This window comes from Myotis brandtii, unplaced genomic scaffold (assembly GCF_000412655.1).
Source record: "Myotis brandtii unplaced genomic scaffold, ASM41265v1 scaffold928, whole genome shotgun sequence".
NCBI classification, from domain to species: domain Eukaryota; kingdom Metazoa; phylum Chordata; class Mammalia; order Chiroptera; family Vespertilionidae; genus Myotis; species Myotis brandtii.
Window position 1 is genome coordinate 63640 of NW_005371827.1, and position 22832 is coordinate 86471.

Sequence of the window (22832 nt, forward strand, 5' to 3'; positions counted from 1 at the left end):
ACAGAGGGGCAGGTGGCAGCAACTCTCCTTTATCTCTTAATCTTACTTGTGTCAGACAGACCTGGGTTCGAATCCCCCTCTGCTCTTACCAGCTGGTGTCTTCAGGGTAACCCTATCCGGTGGTTATTACTATGTGACAGACCATCCCAAAGCCTAGTGGCTTTAAGCCACAACCATGTGCGATTGCTCATGAATTGATGGGTTGGTTGGCCAGTGGTCCTTCTGATACGGGCCTGGCTTGAGCCGTCTCAGCTGATGAAGCAGGGCCTCGGGGGCGCACCTCCCCTGCTCTACGTGCCCACGCATCCTCTGGAGGCGGACCTGGGTTGTTGCTATAATGCAGCAGGAATTCCTAGAGAGAGAGTGAAGGAGCAACAGACCTGGCTCCTGATGAGAAGAGCTGCAAAGTCACAGGGTAAGTGGACAGAGGCTGTGAGTTGAAGCCAACAGACCACATTGCTTACCCTCTCTGTGCGGCAGTTTGCTAATTTAAAGAAGCGATGATTCACTTGTATCACGTGATGCTCTAGTGCTCTGTGTTCTTTGGGGGATGGTCAGTCCGGTGCGGCCACAAGAGTGGGCACAGGAGAGGTGCGGGGAACAAAGGTGACTACACTCCCAGGTCCTAGAGAGACAGGGTCTGCGGGCCAAGAAGAAGCATACAAAGGGAGTGACAAGGGAGCGGGCTCAGCCTCGCAGGCAGGGAGCTGAGCGAGCGAGGATTCAAGGGCAAGGGCTTTGCTCAGGGGTCAGCTGGAGTAACAGGCAAAGGACGTGGAGTCGGAGAAGCTGCATGAACACAGGGCCAGCTGGAATAGAGAGGATGAAACATTAAGGTTGCTGGGGGACTGTGTGAGATCACAGGGTCACTTCCTTGTAAGCCACAGTCACGCATCTGGCCCACTGCCTAAGGGACTGGGAGCCATTGAAGGCTTCAGGCAGGGACTGGCATGGTTAGCTTTGCCATTTCTGAAGGTCTTTCAGGCTGCTGTGTGGGGAAGAATGGGTGGTTGTTGGAGCATGCGAGAGGGGAGAGTCTAGTTAGGAGATGCTGCAAGTATCTCCAAGACCATTGTGATGGCAAAGCGGGGAGAAGTGGGTGGGCTGGAGAGGTATTTGGGAGGTAGAGTTAGGGGGACTTGGTGCCTGGTGGATGAGCGGGTAACAGAGGGCAGGCATGGCTTTTGACAGTGTTTGTCCTGGGCTCTGGATGGAGGGAGCCACTGGCTGAGATGGGAACAGAGGAGGCGCAGATGATGAGTCAGCATCCAACTTCCTGGCCTGTGAGGTCCCGTGTAGAGGCGGTCGCTAGGCAGATATATATGACTGGAGCTCAGGAGACAGACCTGCACCTCATCAGCAGCTCAGAGATAAAAACCAATGCCCTGGAAGGGAAGTGTTGGGCATGGCTGAGCCACAGCCCTGCCATGTGGCACGGACAGTCCATGCCATGCAAGGATTTTGACTGTTCTGTGCTTATAAACTGCTTTTGTCCCTCTGACAATGTGTGAGAGAGAGAAAGAGAGAGGGGGGGAGGGAGGAAGGGAATGTGATTGCACTCAGAGAGAGTATATATATATCCCAGGGGAAAGAATGAAAAGGGAGTCAGGAGCCAAATTTCTCATAGAGGGTGAATTGCTCTACCTTCTTGGTTTAATTCAGTTGTTCATTGAGCAAATATTTACTGAGCCCTAGGGGATGGCTACAGCAGACAAAAGTCCCTGCATTGCTGGAGTTCACATCCTAATGAGAGATGATTTTCATGCTTAAAGGTACAGTTCCTATTGATCATGCAGCATGATGCCAATTACATGCCAACCTCTTCATTTGCTGGAGAATAGTTCCAGTGCTGGAGGGAGCACTCACTTGCTAGGAGAGATACCACATCTGAGTGATTGAAGGGATGGCCACGACTAACTGTGACTGCATCGCGCTTAGATCCCCTGGCGCCCCACTCTCCCCTGGCTGTACGCTGAAACTCCCAGGTCCCTGTGTGCAGGGGCACGTCAGAACTCGATGCAGTGCTGTGTGCACTGAGTGGCACATCAAGAAGGGGTGGGAGGTACACACTAGTGATTTCAGCCAAGGCCAATGAAGTGCCAGGTAGCACTTTGCATTTTATTAATGACCCCGCTCTCAGGGAGCCTCAGAGAGCTCCGCCCTTCCCGGGTGCATGTCTATGCCCGCAGGCACCGTGGGGCAGAGCAGCCGCTGCCTGCAGGTCAGCTGCACTCCACCCCGGCGTCCTCATTGTGGTTGCAGTTGTGAGAGCCCCAGTTACTCTTGTTGCAGTTCCACAGGCTCGCCTCTGTCCCGCGACAGGCAACGTCATCCAGCCAGATGGACCCAGAGCCTAGACACAGAGACAAGGAGGGAGAGCGGCGTGGGATGAGGCTCGAAGCCGAGTGGCCCGCTGGTGGCTGGGGGTCCCAGTTTGGGTAGACTGCAGTTTCTCACACACCCACTCAGGCCCAAGGTGGTGACGCTGGACTATTCTCTCTCTCTCTCTCTCTCTCTCTCTCTCGCTAAGGAAGAAATATGCCATTTTTAAAAATTTTATCTATTTACTTGCTTGTTTGTTTAAATATGTTATTGAAAGTATTACATATGTCCCCTTCCCCACCCCCCACTGACCTCTCCCATCCTGCCCCCGCCCCACACCATGGGCTATTCTCTTCTAATGACTCTGCCTCTGTTCTGTTTTCTAGCCTTTTTGACAAAAGTCTCATCCAAGTATTTAATCCTAATCCATGAACTATTTGAAATCTCCTCCTGGAGGCTCCCAGCATTCCTCTCTTCCCACGAACTTGCTACAGCGCATCCATGTTCCTGCCCAGCCTTCACCTTCCTCAAACCCCTTTCTCTGACACAGCTGATTTCAGACCCAGAGCTCAGAGGAAACCAGTTGGATGTTTGATTGCAGAAATTTACACCACAGTGTGGCAATCTATATGAGGGAAATGGCTTACAAACCAACTGGACTCAGAATAAAACACAGGCATGCACTGTGGGGTGGGGTAAGGGCAGAGAGCGTTGGGGGCGGGAGCAGGAGAAAGGGGCCTCGAGCCCCTGCCAGCTCAGCCCTTACGCCCGAAGAAACGGTGTCAGCCTCAGTTTTACTCCTTCATTGAAAGTTTGAACCGTTTGCTGAAAGACACAGGCTGAGTCTCTAACACCCCAAACTGATTTTAGGAAGTCCCTGCTCTGATTTGCTCTCTTTTGCTTCCCACCTTCTCCTTAAACGTGATCACAGTGTGGGCAGTCCAGACCTCTCGCCTCCAGGGAGCTGGAAGGGAGGCCTGGGCCCGTCCTCCCTGGCATGCTTTCGGCTTCTGAAGCCCCAGCATCTCAAAGGCCCTCCACAGACACTGCAGCCTTGTGTGTTCCCGCTCAAGGGCGGACAGACATTGACTCAACTCTTTGCTGTCACTCTCGGAGAAGAAAGGTCATAGGTCTGCCAGGGGAAGGAAGGCCACAGGACTACCAGGGGGAGGAAGGTCACAGGTGCCAGGGGAGGAAGGTCACAGGTCTGCCAGGGAAAGGAAGGCCACAGGTCTGCCAGGGAAGGAAGGTCACAGGTCTGCCAGGGGAAGGAAGGTCACAGGTCTGCCAGGGGAAGGAAGGTCACAGGTCTGCCAGGGGGAGGAAGGTCACAGGTCTGCCAGGGGAAGGAAGGTCACAGGTCTGCCAGGGGAAGGAAGGTCACAGGTCTGCCAGGCCACAAGGATAGAAGGCCAGGGCCCTGAGCTGTAGACCTTTTCAGTTGCTTGAACCAATCTTTTTCTTTTAACCCAAATCACATGGAGTCATTTGCAACCAAAGGGAGAGAAAGCCCATGCCGGCTCCTCCAGGCAAGAGGCAGCGGTGGAGGACCACTTACCAGGGACCATGCTGAAAAGGGCCTTCCCCACAGAGTAACCCAGCATGCGACAAAAGACGGTGGCATCCGAATTGTCCCAGCCATCATCGCAAATTGTCCCCCAGACGCCGTTATAGAAAACTTCAGCCCGGCCTCGTTTCAAAGAGCCGACGATCCTGACAGCTGCCAGGGATTCACCTGAGTGAAAAACACAGGTGTGAGAGGTGAGGACGGCCGCTTGGGGCTTTGTGTGGGTGTAGGCTCCACCTCTTCAATGAAGGACGGTCTCTAGTTAGAGGGAAAAGCCCTGCTTGGCCAGGAAGACCCCCAATGGCACCAACATGGCCTGGCTAGCAGCCTCCGTGCCCTGGGCCCGCAGCCACGAGGCCACAGGGTCAGGTCCTCTGTGGCTGGTCTGGCAAATCCAGGCGACCACATCTGGCCTGTGTTGTGGGGAGAAAAAAAGAAAAGTAGAGAAAAAAAGGAAGACAGAAAAGAAGAGAGAGAGAGAGAAAAGACAGGAGGGGAGATGGGAGGAGAGGAAGAGAGGGAGGAGGCAGGGCGGGAGGGGGAGCTGCTGCGCTGTGGCTGTGCTATGAGCAGGCCATTGAAGGGAAAGCCCATTAACCTGCCCCAGAATGAGGCATCTCTCTCAGAGTCAAGGCCTCTCCCCCGACCACATAAACGTTCAAGTACAGAACTGACTCTGAAGCACAAATTAAAGAGAATAAAAACAGCAATTACCTTTCTGACCTTTTTCTCCCTTTATTCCTTGCAGCCCGGAAGATCCTGTTACGAGGAGAAAAACGACATGATTTGAAGGAAACGGGCCAGGACTCCCTCGCCCTCCTCTGCCAGTGGGGGGTGGGGGGGGGGGAAGGAAGCGTGTGGAGGAGGTCAGGTTCTTGTCCCAGCTTTGCCCGTGACCTGGCATTAAGCGGACAGGAGGTTCCATGGGCTTCGACGGTTAAGCATGAAGAAATGGACCTAAGCCACAGCAGGAGGGATTTAGGCTAGATTAGTGAGGGACACTTGACGGGTAAGAGACAGCGAGGGGATGCATCTCCTTCGCGGGAAGCTGCGGTCAGGCCAGGCTGTGTGGGTGGCCAGGCACGGCTGGGCGTGGAGGGGGTGCACGTTCGCGAGCCTGCAGGCTCAGTGCTGAGGCCAACCCCAGCTCAGAACTCACCCTCTGAACCCACAGACCTTGACCTTCTGCTTTTGAAAACTCCACGCCCCTACATCAGGGCCTCTCCTTTGAAACCACAAAGGAGAAACAGGGCCTCCTCACCTTTCATTCCTGGGTCTCCCTTTTGGCCAACTGGTCCAGTTGCACCCTTGGGGCCCGCCAGGCCTGGGCTTCCCCTTTCTCCCTTCATGCCTGCGGGGCCTGGAGGAGAAAGACCATCTGTCAGAGGTGCTGCCCTGCTTTACAAGGGGCCCCGAGCCTTGGTACCTAATAAGTGAGTGGCCCTTAACCAGCAGGTTGCCCCTCTGAACTGACTATTGGGAAATTCAGGGGTGTCTTTGGTCCAAATGGGGGGAGGGGTGCCGCTCTAATCTCCCGGCTCCCATGTAAATGCTGGTTGAGAGATTGCTGAGGGAGTCCAGAATGGTTGGTCCTCAGTGGACTACATCATCCTGTGGAAGTTCTAGCCATTCCGGGAGAAGTTGCTAGAATGTTGCTAGGCCTCGTTTTCTCCGTAGTAAGTTAAAATAGGAATAGAGTGTCCAGTTTTGGAGGAAGACTGCCCAAGCGCTGTGTCTGAGAAGCCCTGCTGTGGCGCTCCCTGGGGTCGGGCACTGAGAAGACAGAGATGCTGAACCGAGTGCCGAGCACAACAAACAACTCCCAGCAAGGGCTTGAGAGCGAGGAGGGTGTGAAAGTCCAGTGAGAAGAATGAGGGGGGCACTGGAGGCGTCATGGTGGCTGCACAGCCTGAGCCACTACCTGACCACCCTCTCTCCTGGCACTTTTCACCCTTCACCCCCCTCCTCCACCATCTCCCTACCCCCTCACTTCACTGCGTTCCTGTCATTGCCCAGGTTTCCCAGGGAGAACATCTGAGGCTTGCGTAACAGAGCCCTGCAGTCTTTGCCTCAACTGGTCTCGGCCCCAGTCACCCTGGGGGAAGGTCACAGCAGTGCGTTCAAAGTCAGCAAGCAAGCCTCACCCTTTCCAGTCATCATTGCGAGGAAATTAAAATAGAGTCGGCCCTTTACCTGGAATTCCCGATTCTCCTTTTGTTCCTTTCTGTCCTTGAAGTCCTAAGATCAAAATACAAAGAAGGGGAGAAGATAATAAAACTTGGATATTAGACACTTTTAATCTTAGACAACCTCTACCTTTGTCTGATTAATGCAGATGGAAAGACAGGCTGGTTCTTCACAATTGTTTAAAGCCTGTTCCGCAGAGCACAAGGAGACAGACCCACATAAGTGGGACCGTGCGTTGGGGTGAGGTAGAAATGTTCTGAGTAGACATCTGAGTTGGACAGACAGACCCTGAACTTACTGGCTGGCCTTCCTTGCCGGTGGTAGCCTGACTTGGTGTCTAAATCTAAGTCCATTGCTTCCTGTTGCCTTTATTGGAAAAGAATTGAGAGATATTTTGAAAATAAAATTATCATTATTTCCAAAAGACTGGAGGGTACTCAGAGTTGGAGCTCTGCGGGCCCTCACCCACATAGATGTTCAATAGTTTGGTTGGTTTACTTCAATGTGACCCCCAGTGTGGCTAAAGGTTTGTGCAGCTAAAGGGTCTCATGTCCAGAAAATGGAAAAATAATCACTGCAATTACTGATGACGGTCCTATTTGTAGTTCAAATGCGAAAAGTCCTCTCACCCTCCCTCCCTCCCACTCATCCGCTCATTCACTAACTTCCATGGAAGGTCCACTGTTCCCAGCACCAGGTTGGGTCACTGTGGGATAATAATTTATTGGTTTAGCCACATCATGGCCTCTTGATTATAAGGGCCAATATCAGTGTTATTTCAAAGAAACAGGACTCTCCAAATCAGTTACACAAACTTGGGAAAATGAAACTTTATATTGACGTGAAGTAACAGTTACTAGAGGATAACATAGGAGTGCAGACAGCGGCTGTGCTCATCGCCATGCCCTTGACCGTGTCCCTCCCATGGCGCAAGCCCAGCCTCAACCAAAGGCCCGCCCTTTGATGTCCAACAGGAACCACAGTTCCCCTCAGTGCCAATTGCCTGGGGGAAATTCCTACGTGGGGAAGTTCCTACCTCCCAGTGCCTGACTTTCTTGAGCACCTACTGTGTGCTGGTCAATGGAGGGCAAGCTGGAGGCCTGGCAGGTCTGTTGGGACACCTTGGAATAACGGGCCAAGGAAGTCCTGGCTCCTGGTAGCCTTTCAGATACTTTGCCTGAGGCCAGGCGCTGCCTAGGGAGGAGGGTCAGAGGGCCAAGGAGCCACGAGCTGCCTCTACATGCCTGGCACCAAGAAGCAGGATGCACTGGAAGGTCCCGAGAGGACAGCTGCTCCAGCCCCTCGTCGGCGTGGAGACAGGACTGAGGCTCAGAGCTGCTTCTAGGAGTGGGGGGGTGGGGGGAGCCTTAGAGGCCTGGCGCTGGCAGGCAGGCCCCAGCTCGCCCAGGCCACTTGTTCGTGCTCTGGTCCCTCTGTCTAGACTGCCTCACCCCTTTGGTGCCCCGGAGAAGTCCTATCAATCCTGTAAAACCTGCTAAAATGTCAGATGTTGCTGACTATGAAGCCCTCTCTGGCCTTGCCCACGGATGCCGCACTTCCTCCCAAGGCAGCAAAGTGGCCAAAGTCAGGTGCCCTGGGCTGTGTCCACCTATGACGTTGAGCAGATGTCCTTCCCTGAGCCTCCCTTCCCTCCTCTGGGCCTGCTGCCCAGCCAGCCCCCACTTGCTGTTGACCCGAGGTCACGGCAGAAGGGGAGAGATATCTTCTCTTTGCTCACCTGCATCTGAATCACGTGTCAAGATTAGGGAGGTGAAGACACAGTTGGAAACACGTCTTTTCTTGTGACTAAGTGAAACAATGGTCCATTTGTAGACCCTTGGCCCTCTCTGTCTGCATCCTAGGGCACATCACATTGTAGACATCGCTACCTTAAGATCCTGTCCGTAGAAGCAAGGCTCCGAGATGCCAGGCACTGTGACCTCCATTTATTGCCCCCTCATCCCTCAAAGAAGGCCACTCCTTCCTCCAAAACTCCACTTGTGTTTTGGAGCCTAAAGGTTTGGTTGCTTCTAACATTATCCCATGAGATGGAAATAGAAAGAGAAATGCCGTGATGACGAATTGAAGCGAGTCCTCCCCATTTCCAAACAAACTGTATGGAACGTTGAGCTAAAATTCATTTAGGGGAGGTTGTTTGTCTGTTTGTTTTTGCAAAAAATATAATTAGTTAAATGATTTTGCAATTGTTTAAAAGACAAAAGTTAGAAAAACTAAGTTTGGGGGTTGGATTGACCCTGCTTTGCGAATGGTAACGGAAACGCCCATTGGAGAAGCTCTGCTGGGTGGTGATGCCTGCTTACTAGCTATGCAGTTTGCCTTCCCACAGATGAAAGGGGTCCTCTCCACCATCCTTCCTCTCAGGTGGCTCCTCTTTCTCCAGAGGTGTGAGCAGAGGAAACATTCACCAGAATGGGCTGGCGTGTGGTTAGTGACTGTTCGTGACAGCAGGGAGATTTGGTGACTAAGCCAGGATTTGCCCTCCTACAGTGGGTTGGGAGGTATGGGCAATTCTGTTAATTTTGAGTCCTAATCTCTGTGTTATTCTACACAACAAAGTCTGGAAAAGAACCGACTTGGAATCAGACTTTGAGATTGAGTCCCGGATTCAGCTCCTTGGGGAGAGCGTTTGCCCACTGTCAGCCTTTGCTTCCCTGGCTGTAAGGTAGAAGGATGATGGAACTCGGGTGTGGGGGTAAATGAAATAACACCATGGGAGTCAAGTCCCAAGCACAGTGTCTGGCCCAGAGGCATTGCTGACAAGGAACAGACCTCTTGTTTTTATTATTAATGCAAGATATTGAAAGCTAGCTATTACCCAGGTCAAGCCAAGGCACTGTAATTTCTGTTTTCATCCAATGCAGCCAGATATCCTCTTGAGAGATTAATGATTTTATTTAAAAAATGGGAAAAAATACATCAGTTTGAAAAACGGGCTTGATGGAATCAAAACTGGACAAACACCATAGGACCTCTTATTTGGGGAATACCGATGTCCTGACATTGAAAAGTCTGCATTATCTTCCCTGATGAGATCTGGCCACCACTCTCCACCCATCCTTCCTTCTCCCGCTTCAGAAAGCTAACCTCTCCCAAAGCCCATTAACCTTTCCCTTTAGGATGATCTCTAGACCTGGCTCTGATGGGCCAGATACGGTCCTATCCATGGAATTCCCTTCTGAGATGTCCATGTGGACCATCAGCTACTTGTTCAAGGCAATCATTGGGATTTGTTTGGGAAATCTATGCAAGTTTACATAAGCTGTAATTACCACATGTCTCAAAATGAAACTGTCATTCTCCATGTTTACTTGGGCAGCTGGAATTTGCCTGGTTGGTATTTACCACTAAGTCTGATGGATGGAGGTCCCTGGAAGGGTGCCCGATGAATAGACAAGGACTTGACAATGAAGTGAAAATGGTCCCAGACTGTGCTAAAGGGGGATGGGGTTGTGGGTGAATGAGAAAGAGCCAAAACAGGGCCTGAGAGCTTTAGGTTTCCTTCTAAGAGTGCAAGAGGCTGCTGCAGCTTTTGCTCTCATCCCTTTGGACTGGGATGGAGGGTAAGTGTCACTCATCAGAGTGCGCTGATGGGGACGAGGGGCACATTCGGCTACCTGGGGAGGGAGATGGTATGACAAAGTGTAATGGATAAAGCCCCAGCTTTGGGGCAGGCAGGCTGCCTCTCTTACTGTGAAACAGCCCTCACAAGAGTGCTTAGCTCATTGGGCTGTCCTGAGCGTGCTCATGGTAAATGTTCCAGGACACAGGGTGCAGGGCAAGGTTCCTGCTCTCAGACAGTGGGCACAGCACCCCTTTGGGTAAAATCATGTTTTAGCACAAATATTCTTGCTTAGTCTAGCAAGGCAAGGAGGGGATGGAGGTGAAGGGATGCTCTCTGTTTATAACTGAGGGAGGAAAGCCATCATCCCCATGAAGCCAAGCAGAAAACTTAGAGGGAAGACAGCTTCAGGTGCCAAAGTCAGACATCCTAAAACCTTCAGGAAAAGGTGAGGTATAGGATCAGAAAGGGGAGCTGCACCCAGACAGAGTCTTTCTGGACGGTGAGACCTTGCTGGTGGCCTCAGGTGGCCTCGGGTAGCAGAGCCCCTCCTGTACTGACACACAGTCCATGAGAAAGAAAGCAGCTCCAAGGCTTTGAGAAGGGTGGGTGTAGGAGCTGCCTGTGCCATGGCTCCCGATAACCTCCAGTAGAAGCCCCAGATGTCAAAGGCCCAAAGTCCAAAGCTGACCAGGAGCTGGCCTCACCTGTCCCTTGGACCAGAGCTCCCCATCCCAACCCAAGACACCAACCAGGTGCCAGGGATACACCCTACAGAGCCCTCCCTCCTCCATGACTCACCAGCTCTGTGTCCTCTTGCTAGGCTTCCCTTCCCCTCCTGCACATGTCTGAGCGCCACTCATCCTCCAAGACTCAGCTCATGCTCTCACATCGCCCCTGCACTGGACTGCCGTTCACCACCCCCACCAGACCCCAGCCACTGCTAGCCTGAAGCATTTAACAGGGTTAAGTCACATTTGTTTAAGGAATTAACCAGTCAACCACTTGCTCAATGAAAACTGAGAGGTCCTGCCTCTGGTGTGGGTCCCTAGCGTGGCCCTGGGGTGAGGGCATCTAGGTTTGCCAACACCAGCAGAACCTGGCAGAGGAGGGGACTGCAGCAGGCTGCCCACAGACATCCTTGGCAGACACGCAGCCCTTTCTCACAGCCCCACATGCTACCGCACCGCCTGGCCTGCACCCAGCTTTCTAAATGGCATGTGACTATTTTCCATGCAAATGTCCACTTCAAAGTGTGCCCGACACAGTATAGCAAGTCTGTACTAACCCATATGTCTGAGGGCAGGAGCCAGGTCTTATGTTCTATGGGGACCCAGCACCCAACATGGTGGCCCCAACTTTCTAGACCATTGCAGGTGTCCAGACTTGGGTAGTGACGAGGTAAAACTGGTTTAGTGGTGTATAAACCAGGCCGCATTGCTGTGATGGTTTGTAAGCTAGACCAAGTTGGCACGATGCTTATAACACAGACTAAATCGACATGACAGTCTATAACGTAGCTAAGGTGGCACAGTGGCTTAGAAAGTAGCCCCTGTGAGTTCAGTTGCTGTGGGCTGCCTTCCCGGCCTGAGAACCCTGGGAGAATATGCAAGGAGGGGTTTCTTGACACCCCCATGCTCGATCCCTGACCCTTGGGGCCCCACTCAGGTCAGCAGGAGAGAGTGGAAACCATGCCCACAGTTGGAAGGCAGAACAGGGGGACATTAGAGGTTTGGTCGTGGCATTTGAGGCCTTTAAGGAACCCTGGGCAGAGGAAGAACAGCCCTAGGACCTTCATGGAGCAGCGTACAGGAGGAGCTCTGCCTCCTGCTGGTAGGCCCGCAGGGAGCCAGTCCTCCGTCCCATCCACCCCCGCCTGCCCGCCTACCCACACCCTCTGTCACCTGTGTCTCCCTTGCTTCCTTTCATGCCGTCAGGTCCTGGACTCCCTGGTCTCCCTGGTGGTCCTGGACAACAGACGTCATGGTGAGCGTAAGAGCTGGGTAGATGGACCTTCAGCCATCACTCCCCACGCCCACCACCGGAAGAGACCTCACCTGTTAGCCCAGTGGCGCCAGCACTGCCAGGCTGACCCTTGGGACCTGGAGATCCTGCCGCACCCGGAGGGCCTCGAGGACCCTCTGCTCCAGTTGGTCCTGAAAGTTAAGTCATGATTACACGGCTGGGTGGCTGGCAGAGGGCCTGGCTGCCGTCCCCTCCACACACCTCTGTTCTCAGCAGTGACACGTGGATGTCCTAACACCTAATATGTTCCCTGGAAGCCAAGAGGCAGCCCTCGCAGTGAGGGGATTAGAGTCTCAGCTTGGGGACTTACTAAGAAGCTGGGCCGGAAGGTCCAGCCCCGCCCTGGTGGCAGAGGGTGAGCTCTAAAGAGGAGCATCAGTGAAGCGGCTGCCTTGCTCTCTGGGGAGGGGCCGGTTTTAGAAGCAGATGCTCTGCATTAATACCACAGTGGAATACGGTACTGGAGGCAGGCCCTGCACTTGACTTGGCCCAGGGACAGTGGGAGCTGGCATGGTGCCCACATTCCTACAGTTCTTACCTTGATCTCCTTTGATTCCAGGAATTCCAGCCACACCTACAATTAAGAATTTTTAGAGATTTTTTTTCTTGTCACTCAGCCTTCCAGGAAAAAAAAAAAATTAATATGTAGAAGCCAGTGGACCTGACCATGCAGCCTCTTACCTGGAGGGCCTGGCTTCCCAGCATCCCCTTTACTGCCCTGGGCTCCGGGGGGCCCCATGACCCCCATGTCTCCTTTCACGCCCATGCTCCCCTTGCTTCCTGAAAAAACGAAGAGTCAGCGTCAGGCCTGGGAGGAGGGCGAGCCTGGGCGCCAGGTCCCACTGACACCAGGTCCCACTTATCTTGTCCCCCTCAAAGACATGGCGGGCGCCCCAGAGACAGCCATAAACTCATCAGAAATGGACGAGACGACCTGGCCTGGCTGATGGGCAGTGGAAGGTCTGGCTCTATGGTCCCAGATCAGCGCTCAGATCTTCTTGGGAGGGACCACGGCCCAGGCTCCACTCATGCTGCCGGGCTCACGTGCGGAATTATTTTTTCAAGCCTCCCAAACTGAAATCTGAATATTCCAGAAGGCAGGCCCCAAATGCTGAGCATCAAAACTGTGAAGCATCGATGGAGAGGAAAACATTGCAGCAGCTCGTTTTCCTGCCAGCGCTTCCGCCACTGGCTTTCCTTGTGCCCAAGGTTTCAAATTTTCCACTTGTCATCAGCATTCAAGGCTTGTCCCAGCCGGTCCACTCCTCGATCCTCCTTGGCTCCCTCCTCTTTCCTGCCAGTGCTTGGTGCATATCAATTGAGGGCAGCTCCTCACAGGGCAGGATCCATCAACCCCTCCCCACACGGCGAGTCGGGTTTGGGAGCGGGCTGCATGGCCCTTGCCAGTGCACCACGTGGGCCGGCTCATCAGGAACCCACGGGCTGGCTGGTGTTGCTGCTGAAGTCCCACCATCAGCAACGACCCAGCCGAGCAACTCCCTCGGGCCCTGGGGCTGGCCTGTGGAGATGGAATCGGTGAAAAGCCCCCATACCGTTCATTATGATATCAGAGCCAGAGGGGGCCCAGGAGGCAGATGCTTTCTCCCTACTGAAGAGGAGGAGAGACGCAGCTTGTACCAACCTATCTCGGATAAGCTTTGAGTGATGCTAGGGACAAGGCCGGAAAAACAGATTCTTGGAGATGCTCTGGGTACTTAAAGAATGATTATTTCTCCATGGAAGACAAAACGAACGTGAAGAGCTTGGTGAGAGTTGACGTCTTTATAGCAGCCTTGATGCAACCAGCAAGAAGGCAGCTCTTGGTCATTCGGAGTGCTCACCGGGCACAAGGGCCAAATGGCACTCGTTAGGAGAGACTAGAAATGATTTCCCTGGAGGAACTGGTTAGGGCCTCACGGCTCTGGGCCAGCCAGGACCACCACGCTGTGACCACAGTGGGGCTGCATGGGGTTTCTGGGCGTGGCCTGGGCCTGGGCCTGCGGTGGATGACTTCTGTGTCTCCATCAGAGGGGACAACCCTAGAAGCAGAGCAGCATCGGGGAAAAGACCAGGCGCCAGCTGAGCAATTACAGCTGGGCCTGACCCCAGACCTTCCCAGTCACAGCTAAGGATGGAGTGTGTGCCCTGGAACTTCACCACCGTCTGCTAGGACAAAGCTCAGTACCACCAGGGCAGGTCGCACGTGGCAGGCTAGCCCTGTCCCCCGGTGGAGCCAGCAGTGGGTAGGAGGGCTTGTGGTCCTGGGAGATCGGGGCAGAGGAGGGGAAGGCCGGAGTCTGGTTTCCGAAGAACTGAAACTGCCGCGTTTCCCCTCGCTAACCACAGTGTTCCCAGGCTGCGCCGGGGTGTGGACACGATGTCCTCCTGTGGGGCAGTGGTGAGTGGGGTGGGAAACCGGATGCTCAGACTCCTTGGGAAAGGCCTGGAGCACACAGGCCTGGCTGCTGCCCCCTCTCTGGGTCCGGCAGCGCCACCTTGAGAACAGTTTGGGCCTCCCTTTCCTATTGCAAAGAGAACTCAGAGTGTCACCTTGGGAACCAACCTTAGAGGTCAACTGTCCACCACCCGCCTGGTGCAAGGACCCGCTGTAGTCCCACCTGGGAGAATTCTGCACCTCCTTTTCCCGTCCCAGCAGTGGCTGTTCCCTAAGCCTTCGTCTGTTCAGTTCACCAGGGGGCAGCCTCAAGCCGTACCTGCCTCTTTCTCCCTCACCCGGCACAATTGCTTCTCCTGAAACCTTTGCCCATTGGTCTTTGTTCTGCTGGGCACCACTAGAGCGAGTCTCTTTTCTCTTCCACAAGTGCCTTCCGAAGATCTGAGGGTGGCTGGCGGCCCTGCCAAGGGCTCTCTTCCCCAAGGCATATCTCAGCAGGTGCCTAGTCACACAGATGGACAGGCCAGAGCAGCGACGGCAGCCAGGCCGCTAGCCCTGCAGCCCTTGTTCCCCTGTTGCACTCCAGAGCCACCTGAGGGGCCATAAAAGAGGCCAAGTGACAAGGAGCACGAAGGGGCTCAGTCACGGCAAGAGCCCCAGGGCAGGGCTCCCAGTCCCGGCCCCTCGACCTCCAGGCTCCCTACGGCAGGCGGCTCAGCCAGCCTGCGTTTTGAACAAGCCCCCGGTAATTCTTCCCCATGGTCCTGAGAGCACTGCTCCAGAGAGAGCATCTGCCGGCACTGGGCAAGGAGGCAGCCCTTGCCCTCTGCCCCCAGGCTCCCGCCTCCCCTACGCCCACCTCAGGACCGACTTTGGCGCCTCACTTTCTTTTCCTGTGACTTCCTAGCTGCCCTGTCCCCAGGTGCCACCCGGGGTGACATGTTGCCCCTTCACATTGCTCTCATGTCACATTCCTGCCCTTGGCTCATCTGGATGACAGCTACCACATCTCCGATCCCAGGATGCTGGCCGGCAGAGCACAGCCCCACCCTCAGTAGGCGCTGAGCAGACATGGTTGCATAGAGTGGGGCCCAGCCCCACAGGCACCCACACCCAGCAAGGCCCTTACCTGGGAGGCCAGGGTCTCCTTTGTCTCCCCTCGCACCAGTGTCCCCTTTCGGGCCAATGAGACCCCCATCGCCTTTGCTGCCCTTCTGTCCTGGAGTGCCTGCGGAGGGAATGGCCGGTGAGGTGGGCTCCCAGCATCCCCCTGGGTGTGGGCTCCTGGGCGGTGGGTAGGAGGCATGCTGGGGGGAAGAGAAGGGCGTCCCTAGAGGGAGTCTGGGTGTGTTAGCTCATCTCGTGGGTCATCTCACAGTGGCCCAGCAGGACTCAGGAGAAGAGGGCAGTGGGAGGGCGCCAATGCTCTGGGGCTGGGGAGGAGCCGAGGGGAGGGGGACAAGGGACGGGTGCCTGGGCCCAGGCATCACTGATTCCAAGCAGAGAAAGCGCACGTTACCAGCAGCTCCCGGCTTCCCTGGAGCACCCTGCGGTCCTTGGAGGCCTGGGAGAGAGGAGGAAGCGCTCAGTCACTCTGTGGCCTGGGGTCTTCAGTCAGCAGGCATTCGGGCCCTGCCTTGGGCCAGGCGCCCGCAGGAGGCTCTTTCTCTCTCTGTCTCCGTGTCTCCTCTTCACATGCACACACAGAGGCACACGTGCATGCCTGTGTGAGCACATGTGTGTGCCTGTGTGGGCAAGTGGTGTGCCAGCGCCTGCTCAAGTTCTTCACTGCACCTCAGTTCCTCCCATTGTTTGCCCACCCTCCCCCCTGAAACCCTCCCTGGAAAACCCCTGCTGCAAACGCAGAACGGGAGACTCTTTGGGATCCTATTAAATTCCTCTCTCTAGTTCTTCCAAAAAGATTTTATTTGCGAACAAATTTCCCTCCCATAACTGCTGGTGTTTCTTCCTGCCTCAGAGGCCTAGTGACTGTTGGTTTGTGAACTTGCCCTTGCAGGCAACCCTCCCTCTCAGCCCCTTCTCTAATAACGTCTTATCCTCTCTACATCCCAGCAGCCTCCGCCCCTCCAGGGTTCGGGAGGTTGGAGAGTCTGAGTGGAGAGCGGACTGGGCTGTAAGGGTCATGGGCTCTGACATTTCAGTCTGCCCCCTTCCCTGGGAGGGGTGCAGCTGAGCTCCCCACATTCTCTGCCCCAGCCATGCCATGGTCATCTGTGAGGTGCTGGGCAGGTTTAGGCTATAGCCTACAAGAGAGAAACAATCGTGGGCTTTTCATCATTACTGCTAATCCCCCAGTGACCCTCTGAAGCACATGTATCCCCATTTTACAGACAAAGAAACTGAGGTTCAGAAAGGTAAGAGAATGTTCCCAGCACCACAGATAGTGCATGTTGCAGGCAGATGTGTCTGGCCCTGGAGTCCCTGCTACACCACTGAGCTTGACTCCCCAGTGATGCTCAGAGGCTTGGACGCCTGAGCCCTGAGGAGGAGGTTGGAGCGTCCACCAGTTCCAGCCTCATCTAGAGCCCCCCACTCCCCCTACACCCCCACAACACAGGGAGCTTCTCAGCACTCCCGGTCCACCCAGGGTGCCCCACGGCGCTGGCCTCCGGCACACGCAGGGCCTGCCGAGTGTTGGCCTGGGAGCCTGCTGTGGGTGCCGGCACACACACGGGCCCCTCCTTACCCGCCTCTCCCTTGATTCCTGGCAGGCCTCGGGGTCCTGGGGGGCCTGGAAAGGAAAAGGCATTCAGCGTGTCACAGGGACAAGGAGGAGAAAGAGGACTACGGGCCAGGAGACAAGGGGCGGGTATCAGTGGCTCCACTGAACCCCTGGCCCCCTGGCCCCTTCTCAGCCGTGAATGCCAGGCCCTTGGCACCTGGAAGACCTGAGGAAAAGGAGCAGAGACACCAATGAGCCAGCCGACAAGGTGGGTGTCCAGTGCCACTCAGTGCCATTGCTCATTGAACACACTCACTGAGCGCCCGGGACCAGCCCAACGGTGCGGAAGGAAGCAAACATCACAGCGCTCCTTCCCGCAAGGGGACCATGGCCTGGCGGGCAAGGCGCAGCTATGCAGGGGGCATCCCTCGGGCTCTGAGCCGGACACGGGGGCCCCGCAGCAGCAGGGGGACCTCGTGCCAGTCACCCGTGGTTTCGAGCCTCCCCTTCCTGGTCAGTAAATTGGTATTGATATACCAGCTCCACAGGGCTGCCCCACGGTGGTCACATGGCGGCCACAGGGAACACACGGCAGGTCGGGGTATGGGGCCCCCATCACTGCTGCACTCGCATGCAGCTCTCTCTCCAACGGCCGCCCTGCTACGCGACTCCAGTCCCACCACGGCTAGTGGGCAGGACGGGCAGGGCTCCTGTCCTGCCTCAGTCTGTTCTGGCTGCTGTAACAAAACATGCAGACTGGCAGCTCAGAAACAACAGATCCATTTCTCAAAGTTCTGGGCTCTGGAGGGGAAGACCTGGGTGCAGGCACGGCCAGGCCCGGTGAGGCCCTGCAGGCTGCAGGCAGCTGACCTTGCTGTGTCCCCGGTGGTGGGAGGAACTAGGGTGCTTGTTCCTTTTATAAGAGCGCTAGTCCCACTCATCCGGGCTCCATTCTTGTGCCCCAATCCCCTTCCACAGGCCCCGCCTCCTAATACCAACACCTTGGGCATTAGACTTTCAATATATGCATTTGGGGGCAGGGGGCACAGACATTCAGGCCATGGCACAGCCCCACATCCCCACAGGGAAGAATGACTTTCCGAGAGGCACAGGGGTTGCCTGAGGTGACACATTTGGAAAGAGGCCAGCAGATTTGGGATCTCCTAATGCAACGCCTGCGCCCAGGCCAGGGCGCCACGGTGGGGAACTTGGCATCCAAGGGGGACTGGTTCCAGGGCCCCCGTGGGTACTAACACCCATGGATGCTCAAGTCCCTTCTATGAAGTGGCGAAGTATTTGCATATAACCTGCACGCATCCTCTGTGTACCTTAACTCATGTCTAGAATTCTTATCATACCTCTGAGCCTCACTGCCCTCTTCTGTGACGTGGGGATGACAGCAACAGCCTCTCGGGGTTAACGTGAGGATCAGCAAAGCACAGACAAAATGTGCCTTCACTTAACCAGGGGCCCACCACCCCGAGTCTGCATAGTCCCCGCCACTCCCCACCCCTCTCGCCCATATTTCTCCTGCTCTTGCACTGCAGGCACTCGAGTTCCTGACCTACCAAACGCCCTTCCAACGCAGGGCCTTGCACTCGGATTCCTTCTGCCTGGGCCCTGCTTCCCTGCGCCTTCCCTCACCCTCGTCTCAGCTGAGAGGCGGCTCGGGAGCCTGGCCTGGCGCTGGGGAGGTGAGTCCCCTCCCTGCTCTTTGCACCCAGGGCACCGTCCTCCTTTCAGGGCAGGAGCCAGGGCTGCTGTCAGAACAGGTTCCAAGTTGATCCCTGCCTGACTGGGAAGGTCCCTGCAGACAGGGCTCTGTCGTCTTCTTATGTCCAGGCTCCCACTGCAGGGCGGTGCCTGGGCCTTAGGGGCTTTCAGTAATGACTTGTTGGGAGGAAAGATACAAAGGAGGGAAACTGAGGCACAGCTGGGTTCCACACTACCTTCCCCAGAGCCTGACTTAGGTGCAGTTGCCCCTCCCCCACCTTCCTGGGCCGTGTTTTCAGAAGCCTGGGCCAGCGTGCAGCTTCATAAGCAGGCCACCTGGGAGGCAGGGGGCGGCAAGCCCCAACGTCCTAGCACTGCACCCCCCCCCACCCCCATCCTCTCTGGCCAGCCTATTGGTCTCCATAGGGCTTTCTAGCAGGATGCGCCTTGGGGGAGCCCTGCCCAGGCCATGGGGGAGGGGAGAGGCCACAGCCTCCCAGGGGGCTGGGGGGAGTCAAGGGGGTGGAGGACCTGGGAAGGCAGGTGGGCGTGAGAGGGGGCCCAGACCTGCAGCTCATGCTACTGCAATTGCTGTTTCCTGCCTCTGGTTTCTGGCTCCAAAGAGAGAGTGGGAAGAGAGAGAGAAAGACAGAGATGGAAGTTGTCAGAGACTGAGAGACACTGAGACATAGCAGTAGAGATCATCAACATATATATTTGGGGGGGGGGGCAGAGGGAGCCTGTCCGCACCCTGCTGTGGGGAAGGTGGGCTCCATGCCTGGGGCCCGTGATGGAGCAGATTTTAAAGGGCCGGCCAAACCCACTGGGTTGAAGAAGTTTAAGCATCGATTCTGTCAGCAAAGTGACTGGAGTTTGGAACAGCCTCTCCCTAGAGCAGAGGAGCCCCATTCATCCGGCTAGGGCGGCTGGGGCGTCTGAGCGTCTGAGCGTGAGCACATTGAACCCTCTCAACAGCAGCAACAATGAAGCAAATGTAACAACAACACCAGCGAGTGCTTACTCGGAGCTGGGCACCGGGCTGAGCACTGTTCCCTTCATCCTGTACCTGACGCCAGTCCAGAGGCCCCATCCTGTCCCTGACTCCAGTCCGGAGGCCCCGTCCTGTACCTGACGCCAGTCCAGAGGCCCCGTCCTGTACCTGACGCCAGTCCAGAGGCCCCGTCCTGTACCTGACGCCAGTCCAGAGGCCCCGTCCTGTACCTGACGCCAGTCCAGAGGCCCCGTCCTGTACCTGACGCCAGTCCAGAGGCCCCGTCCTGTACCTGACGCCAGTCCAGAGGCCCCGTCCTGTACCTGACGCCAGTCCAGAGGCCCCGTCCTGTACCTGACGCCAGTCCAGAGGCCCCGTCCTGTACCTGACGCCAGTCCAGAGGCCCCGTCCTGTACCTGACGCCAGTCCAGAGGCCCCGTCCTGTACCTGACGCCAGTCCAGAGGCCCCGTCCTGTACCTGACGCCAGTCCAGAGGCCCCGTCCTGTACCTGACGCCAGTCCAGAGGCCCCGTCCTGTACCTGACGCCAGTCCAGAGGCCCCGTCCTGTACCTGACGCCAGTCCAGAGGCCCCGTCCTGTACCTGACGCCAGTCCAGAGGCCCCGTCCTGTACCTGACGCCAGTCCAGAGGCCCCGTCCTGTACCTGACGCCAGTCCAGAGGCCCCGTCCTGTACCTGACGCCAGTCCAGAGGCCCCGTCCTGTACCTGACGCCAGTCCAGAGGCCCCGTCCTGTACCTGACGCCAGTCCAGAGGCCCCGTCCTGTACCTGACGCCAGTCCAGAGGCCCCGTCCTGTACCTGACGCCAGTCCAGAGGCCCCGTCCTGTACCTGACGCCAGTCCAGAGGCCCCGTCCTGTACCTGACGCCAGTCCAGAGGCCCCGTCCTGTACCTGACGCCAGTCCAGAGGCCCCGTCCTGTACCTGACGCCAGTCCAGAGGCCCCGTCCTGTACCTGACGCCAGTCCAGAGGCCCCGTCCTGTACCTGACGCCAGTCCAGAGGCCCCGTCCTGTACCTGACGCCAGTCCAGAGGCCCCGTCCTGTACCTGACGCCAGTCCAGAGGCCCCGTCCTGTACCTGACGCCAGTCCAGAGGCCCCGTCCTGTACCTGACGCCAGTCCAGAGGCCCCGTCCTGTACCTGACGCCAGTCCAGAGGCCCCGTCCTGTACCTGACGCCAGTCCAGAGGCCCCGTCCTGTACCTGACGCCAGTCCAGAGGCCCCATCCTGTACCTGCCGCCAGTCCAGAGGCCCCATCCTTATTCCATCTCCAGGGAGGGACGCAGAGCTCGGAGCGGGCAGCAACACGTTCAAGGCCACCCAGCTCCTGAGAGGCCCGTCGTCCAAGCCCAGGCTGCTGCCACTTGCAAGGCTGACTCAGCACTCTCCCCCCCCCCTGCCACCCCTCCCCCCCGTCAGTGGTGGGATGGGGCCACAAAGAGTTCTGCCTGACAACATTGTGTACGTTTATTTTCAAGATTAAATTTCTACCACTCAGCCACTGGACTGTGTGTGTGTGTGTGTGTGTATGTGTGTTTATGTATGCACGTGTGTGTAACTGTGTGTATGTGTGTTTGTGTATGTGTGTGTGCATGTCTGTGTGTATGTGTGTGTAACTGTGTATGTCTCTGTGTGTAACTGTGTATGTCTGTGTGTAGCTGTGTGTATATGCGTGTAACTGTGTGTATGTGTGTGTAACTGTGTGTGTTTGTGTGTGTATGTGTGTGTGACTGTGTGTGTTTGTGTGTGTAACTGTGTGTGTAACTGTGTGTGTGTGTAACTGTGTGTGTTTGTGTGTGTAACTGTGTGTGTATGTGTATGTATGTGTGTGTAACTGTGTGTGTTTGTGTGTGTGTGTGTAACTGTGTGTGTGTGTGTGTGTAACTGTGTGTGCTGAGGTAGGAAGCACAGGCAGCTAAGCCCTGGCTTCATCCTCAGAGAGCACCGTTACTGTCAGGCATTTTTCATGCCACCTCCCTTGAATCTTACAGCAACCCTGCGAGGGAGCACATTTATCTCCATTATTTTCTACCCAGGAGAGCAGCCAGGGGTCCAGAAAAATGAGTAACTGGCTTAAGGTCATGCAGGTAGTAGACCTAGGGCCCAGGCAGGCCAGCCTGACCCACAGGCTGCCTCCCCTCATCACGGTGGCCACAGCCGGAGGCGCGCTGAGTGCTAAGAGCCAGGTGATAGGCCCTGGAAAGAGCAGCGATGGGAGACGAAGGAGGTGACCTGCTGGAGCTGGGGTCCTGGGGGAGAGGCCCGCTGAGGGATGCACGGGGCTGTCTTAGACGGGCTGGATTTGGAGTGATGCTTGGTGGGGACCCATTTCCCATTGAACCAGGGGTTGGTGGAGAGGCGGTGGGGACCCAGGGAAGGTAAGTTGGGGTCAGGTGCGGAGGCCCAGAAAGGCACCGGCCACGGGGCCAGGGGAGAAGGCTGTGGGAGGGCAGGGGGTCGGAGTGGAAATGAACCCACCTGGAGCGCCGCGTTCACCTTTGGTCCTGAAGAGCTCTGCGAGGGAAGGAGAGAGGGTTGCAGCCAGAGCTGTGGCACAGCCAGAGCACCCTCTGGGCACGCAGCCCTGCGGGGTGGGCACTGGGCCACAGGAGCCGAGCCCAGCATCCTTCAGGACGAGTCCTTACGAAGGGCCGGGTGTCTCGTTGGTCTACACAGGAGATCCTGAGGTTCCTGGGAGCCCCAGAGTGCGGGACCCTGAAGAGCACCCCACGTCATCAGAAGACCATGAAGCCAAACCAGCCGGGCAAGTGCCTCAGGTTAAAGGAAGGGCCTTTGTACGATCAGAACTAGTCCTTCACCTCCCAAGGGGCAGAGGGACCCTCTTGTGTCTGAGCACCAGAGCCTGGGCTCTGCTCCTCTGCCACTGTCCCCCCCTTGAGTCCTCAGGGCTCCATCTGCCCCATTGTCCCCTCCCCTTGTGTCCCCACTGAGCTCCTTCTGCCCCACAGTCCCCTCCCCTCGTGTCCTCACTGGGCTCCGTCTGCCCCACTGTCCCCTCCCCTAGCATCCCCAGGGCTCCGTCTGCCCCACTGTCCCCTCCCCTCGCGTCCCCATTGGGCTCTCATCTCTGCTCACTGGAGAAGCAGCAGCCTCTCACGGTCCTGCCCCCCCTGGGTCCTGTGTCCGGCACGTGGTCCGTGGGCACAGCCCCTGGCAGAGGCTCGCCTCCTAGACCCCAGCACACCCAGACACCGGTCAGAGCAAGGCCCCGGCTCCAGGTAACAGTGCCAGCCCTGAGGCAGCCAGGTCGCACCTAGAAGCTGGATGTGCCTGGATTAGCCCTGCCCACTCTAGGACAGCCTGAGAGAAGGGGTCAAGGGGAAAGGGA

The 22832-nt window shown here is 56.3% G+C and overlaps 1 protein-coding gene across 2 annotated transcripts in view; it reads right to left on the reverse strand.

Moving 5' to 3' along the window:
- Nucleotides 1–2087: 2087 nt before the first annotated feature.
- MARCO (macrophage receptor with collagenous structure) overlaps nucleotides 2088–22832 on the reverse strand; it is a 34175-nt gene continuing 13430 nt past the window's right edge. For both annotated transcript variants that reach the window (XM_014532962.1, XM_005885781.2), the window contains exons 4-16: nucleotides 21962–21997; nucleotides 16784–16828; nucleotides 15596–15640; nucleotides 15206–15304; nucleotides 12363–12461; nucleotides 12220–12255; nucleotides 11714–11812; nucleotides 11561–11623; nucleotides 6083–6127; nucleotides 5151–5249; nucleotides 4604–4648; nucleotides 3881–4057; nucleotides 2088–2353 (exon numbers count right to left, since the gene is read on the reverse strand). In XM_014532962.1, the coding sequence (XP_014388448.1) occupies nucleotides 2223–2353; nucleotides 3881–4057; nucleotides 4604–4648; nucleotides 5151–5249; nucleotides 6083–6127; nucleotides 11561–11623; nucleotides 11714–11812; nucleotides 12220–12255; nucleotides 12363–12461; nucleotides 15206–15304; nucleotides 15596–15640; nucleotides 16784–16828; nucleotides 21962–21997 (1019 nt within the window). In that variant the 3' untranslated portion in view covers nucleotides 2088–2222. The remainder of the gene's footprint in view (nucleotides 2354–3880; nucleotides 4058–4603; nucleotides 4649–5150; nucleotides 5250–6082; nucleotides 6128–11560; nucleotides 11624–11713; nucleotides 11813–12219; nucleotides 12256–12362; nucleotides 12462–15205; nucleotides 15305–15595; nucleotides 15641–16783; nucleotides 16829–21961; nucleotides 21998–22832) is intronic.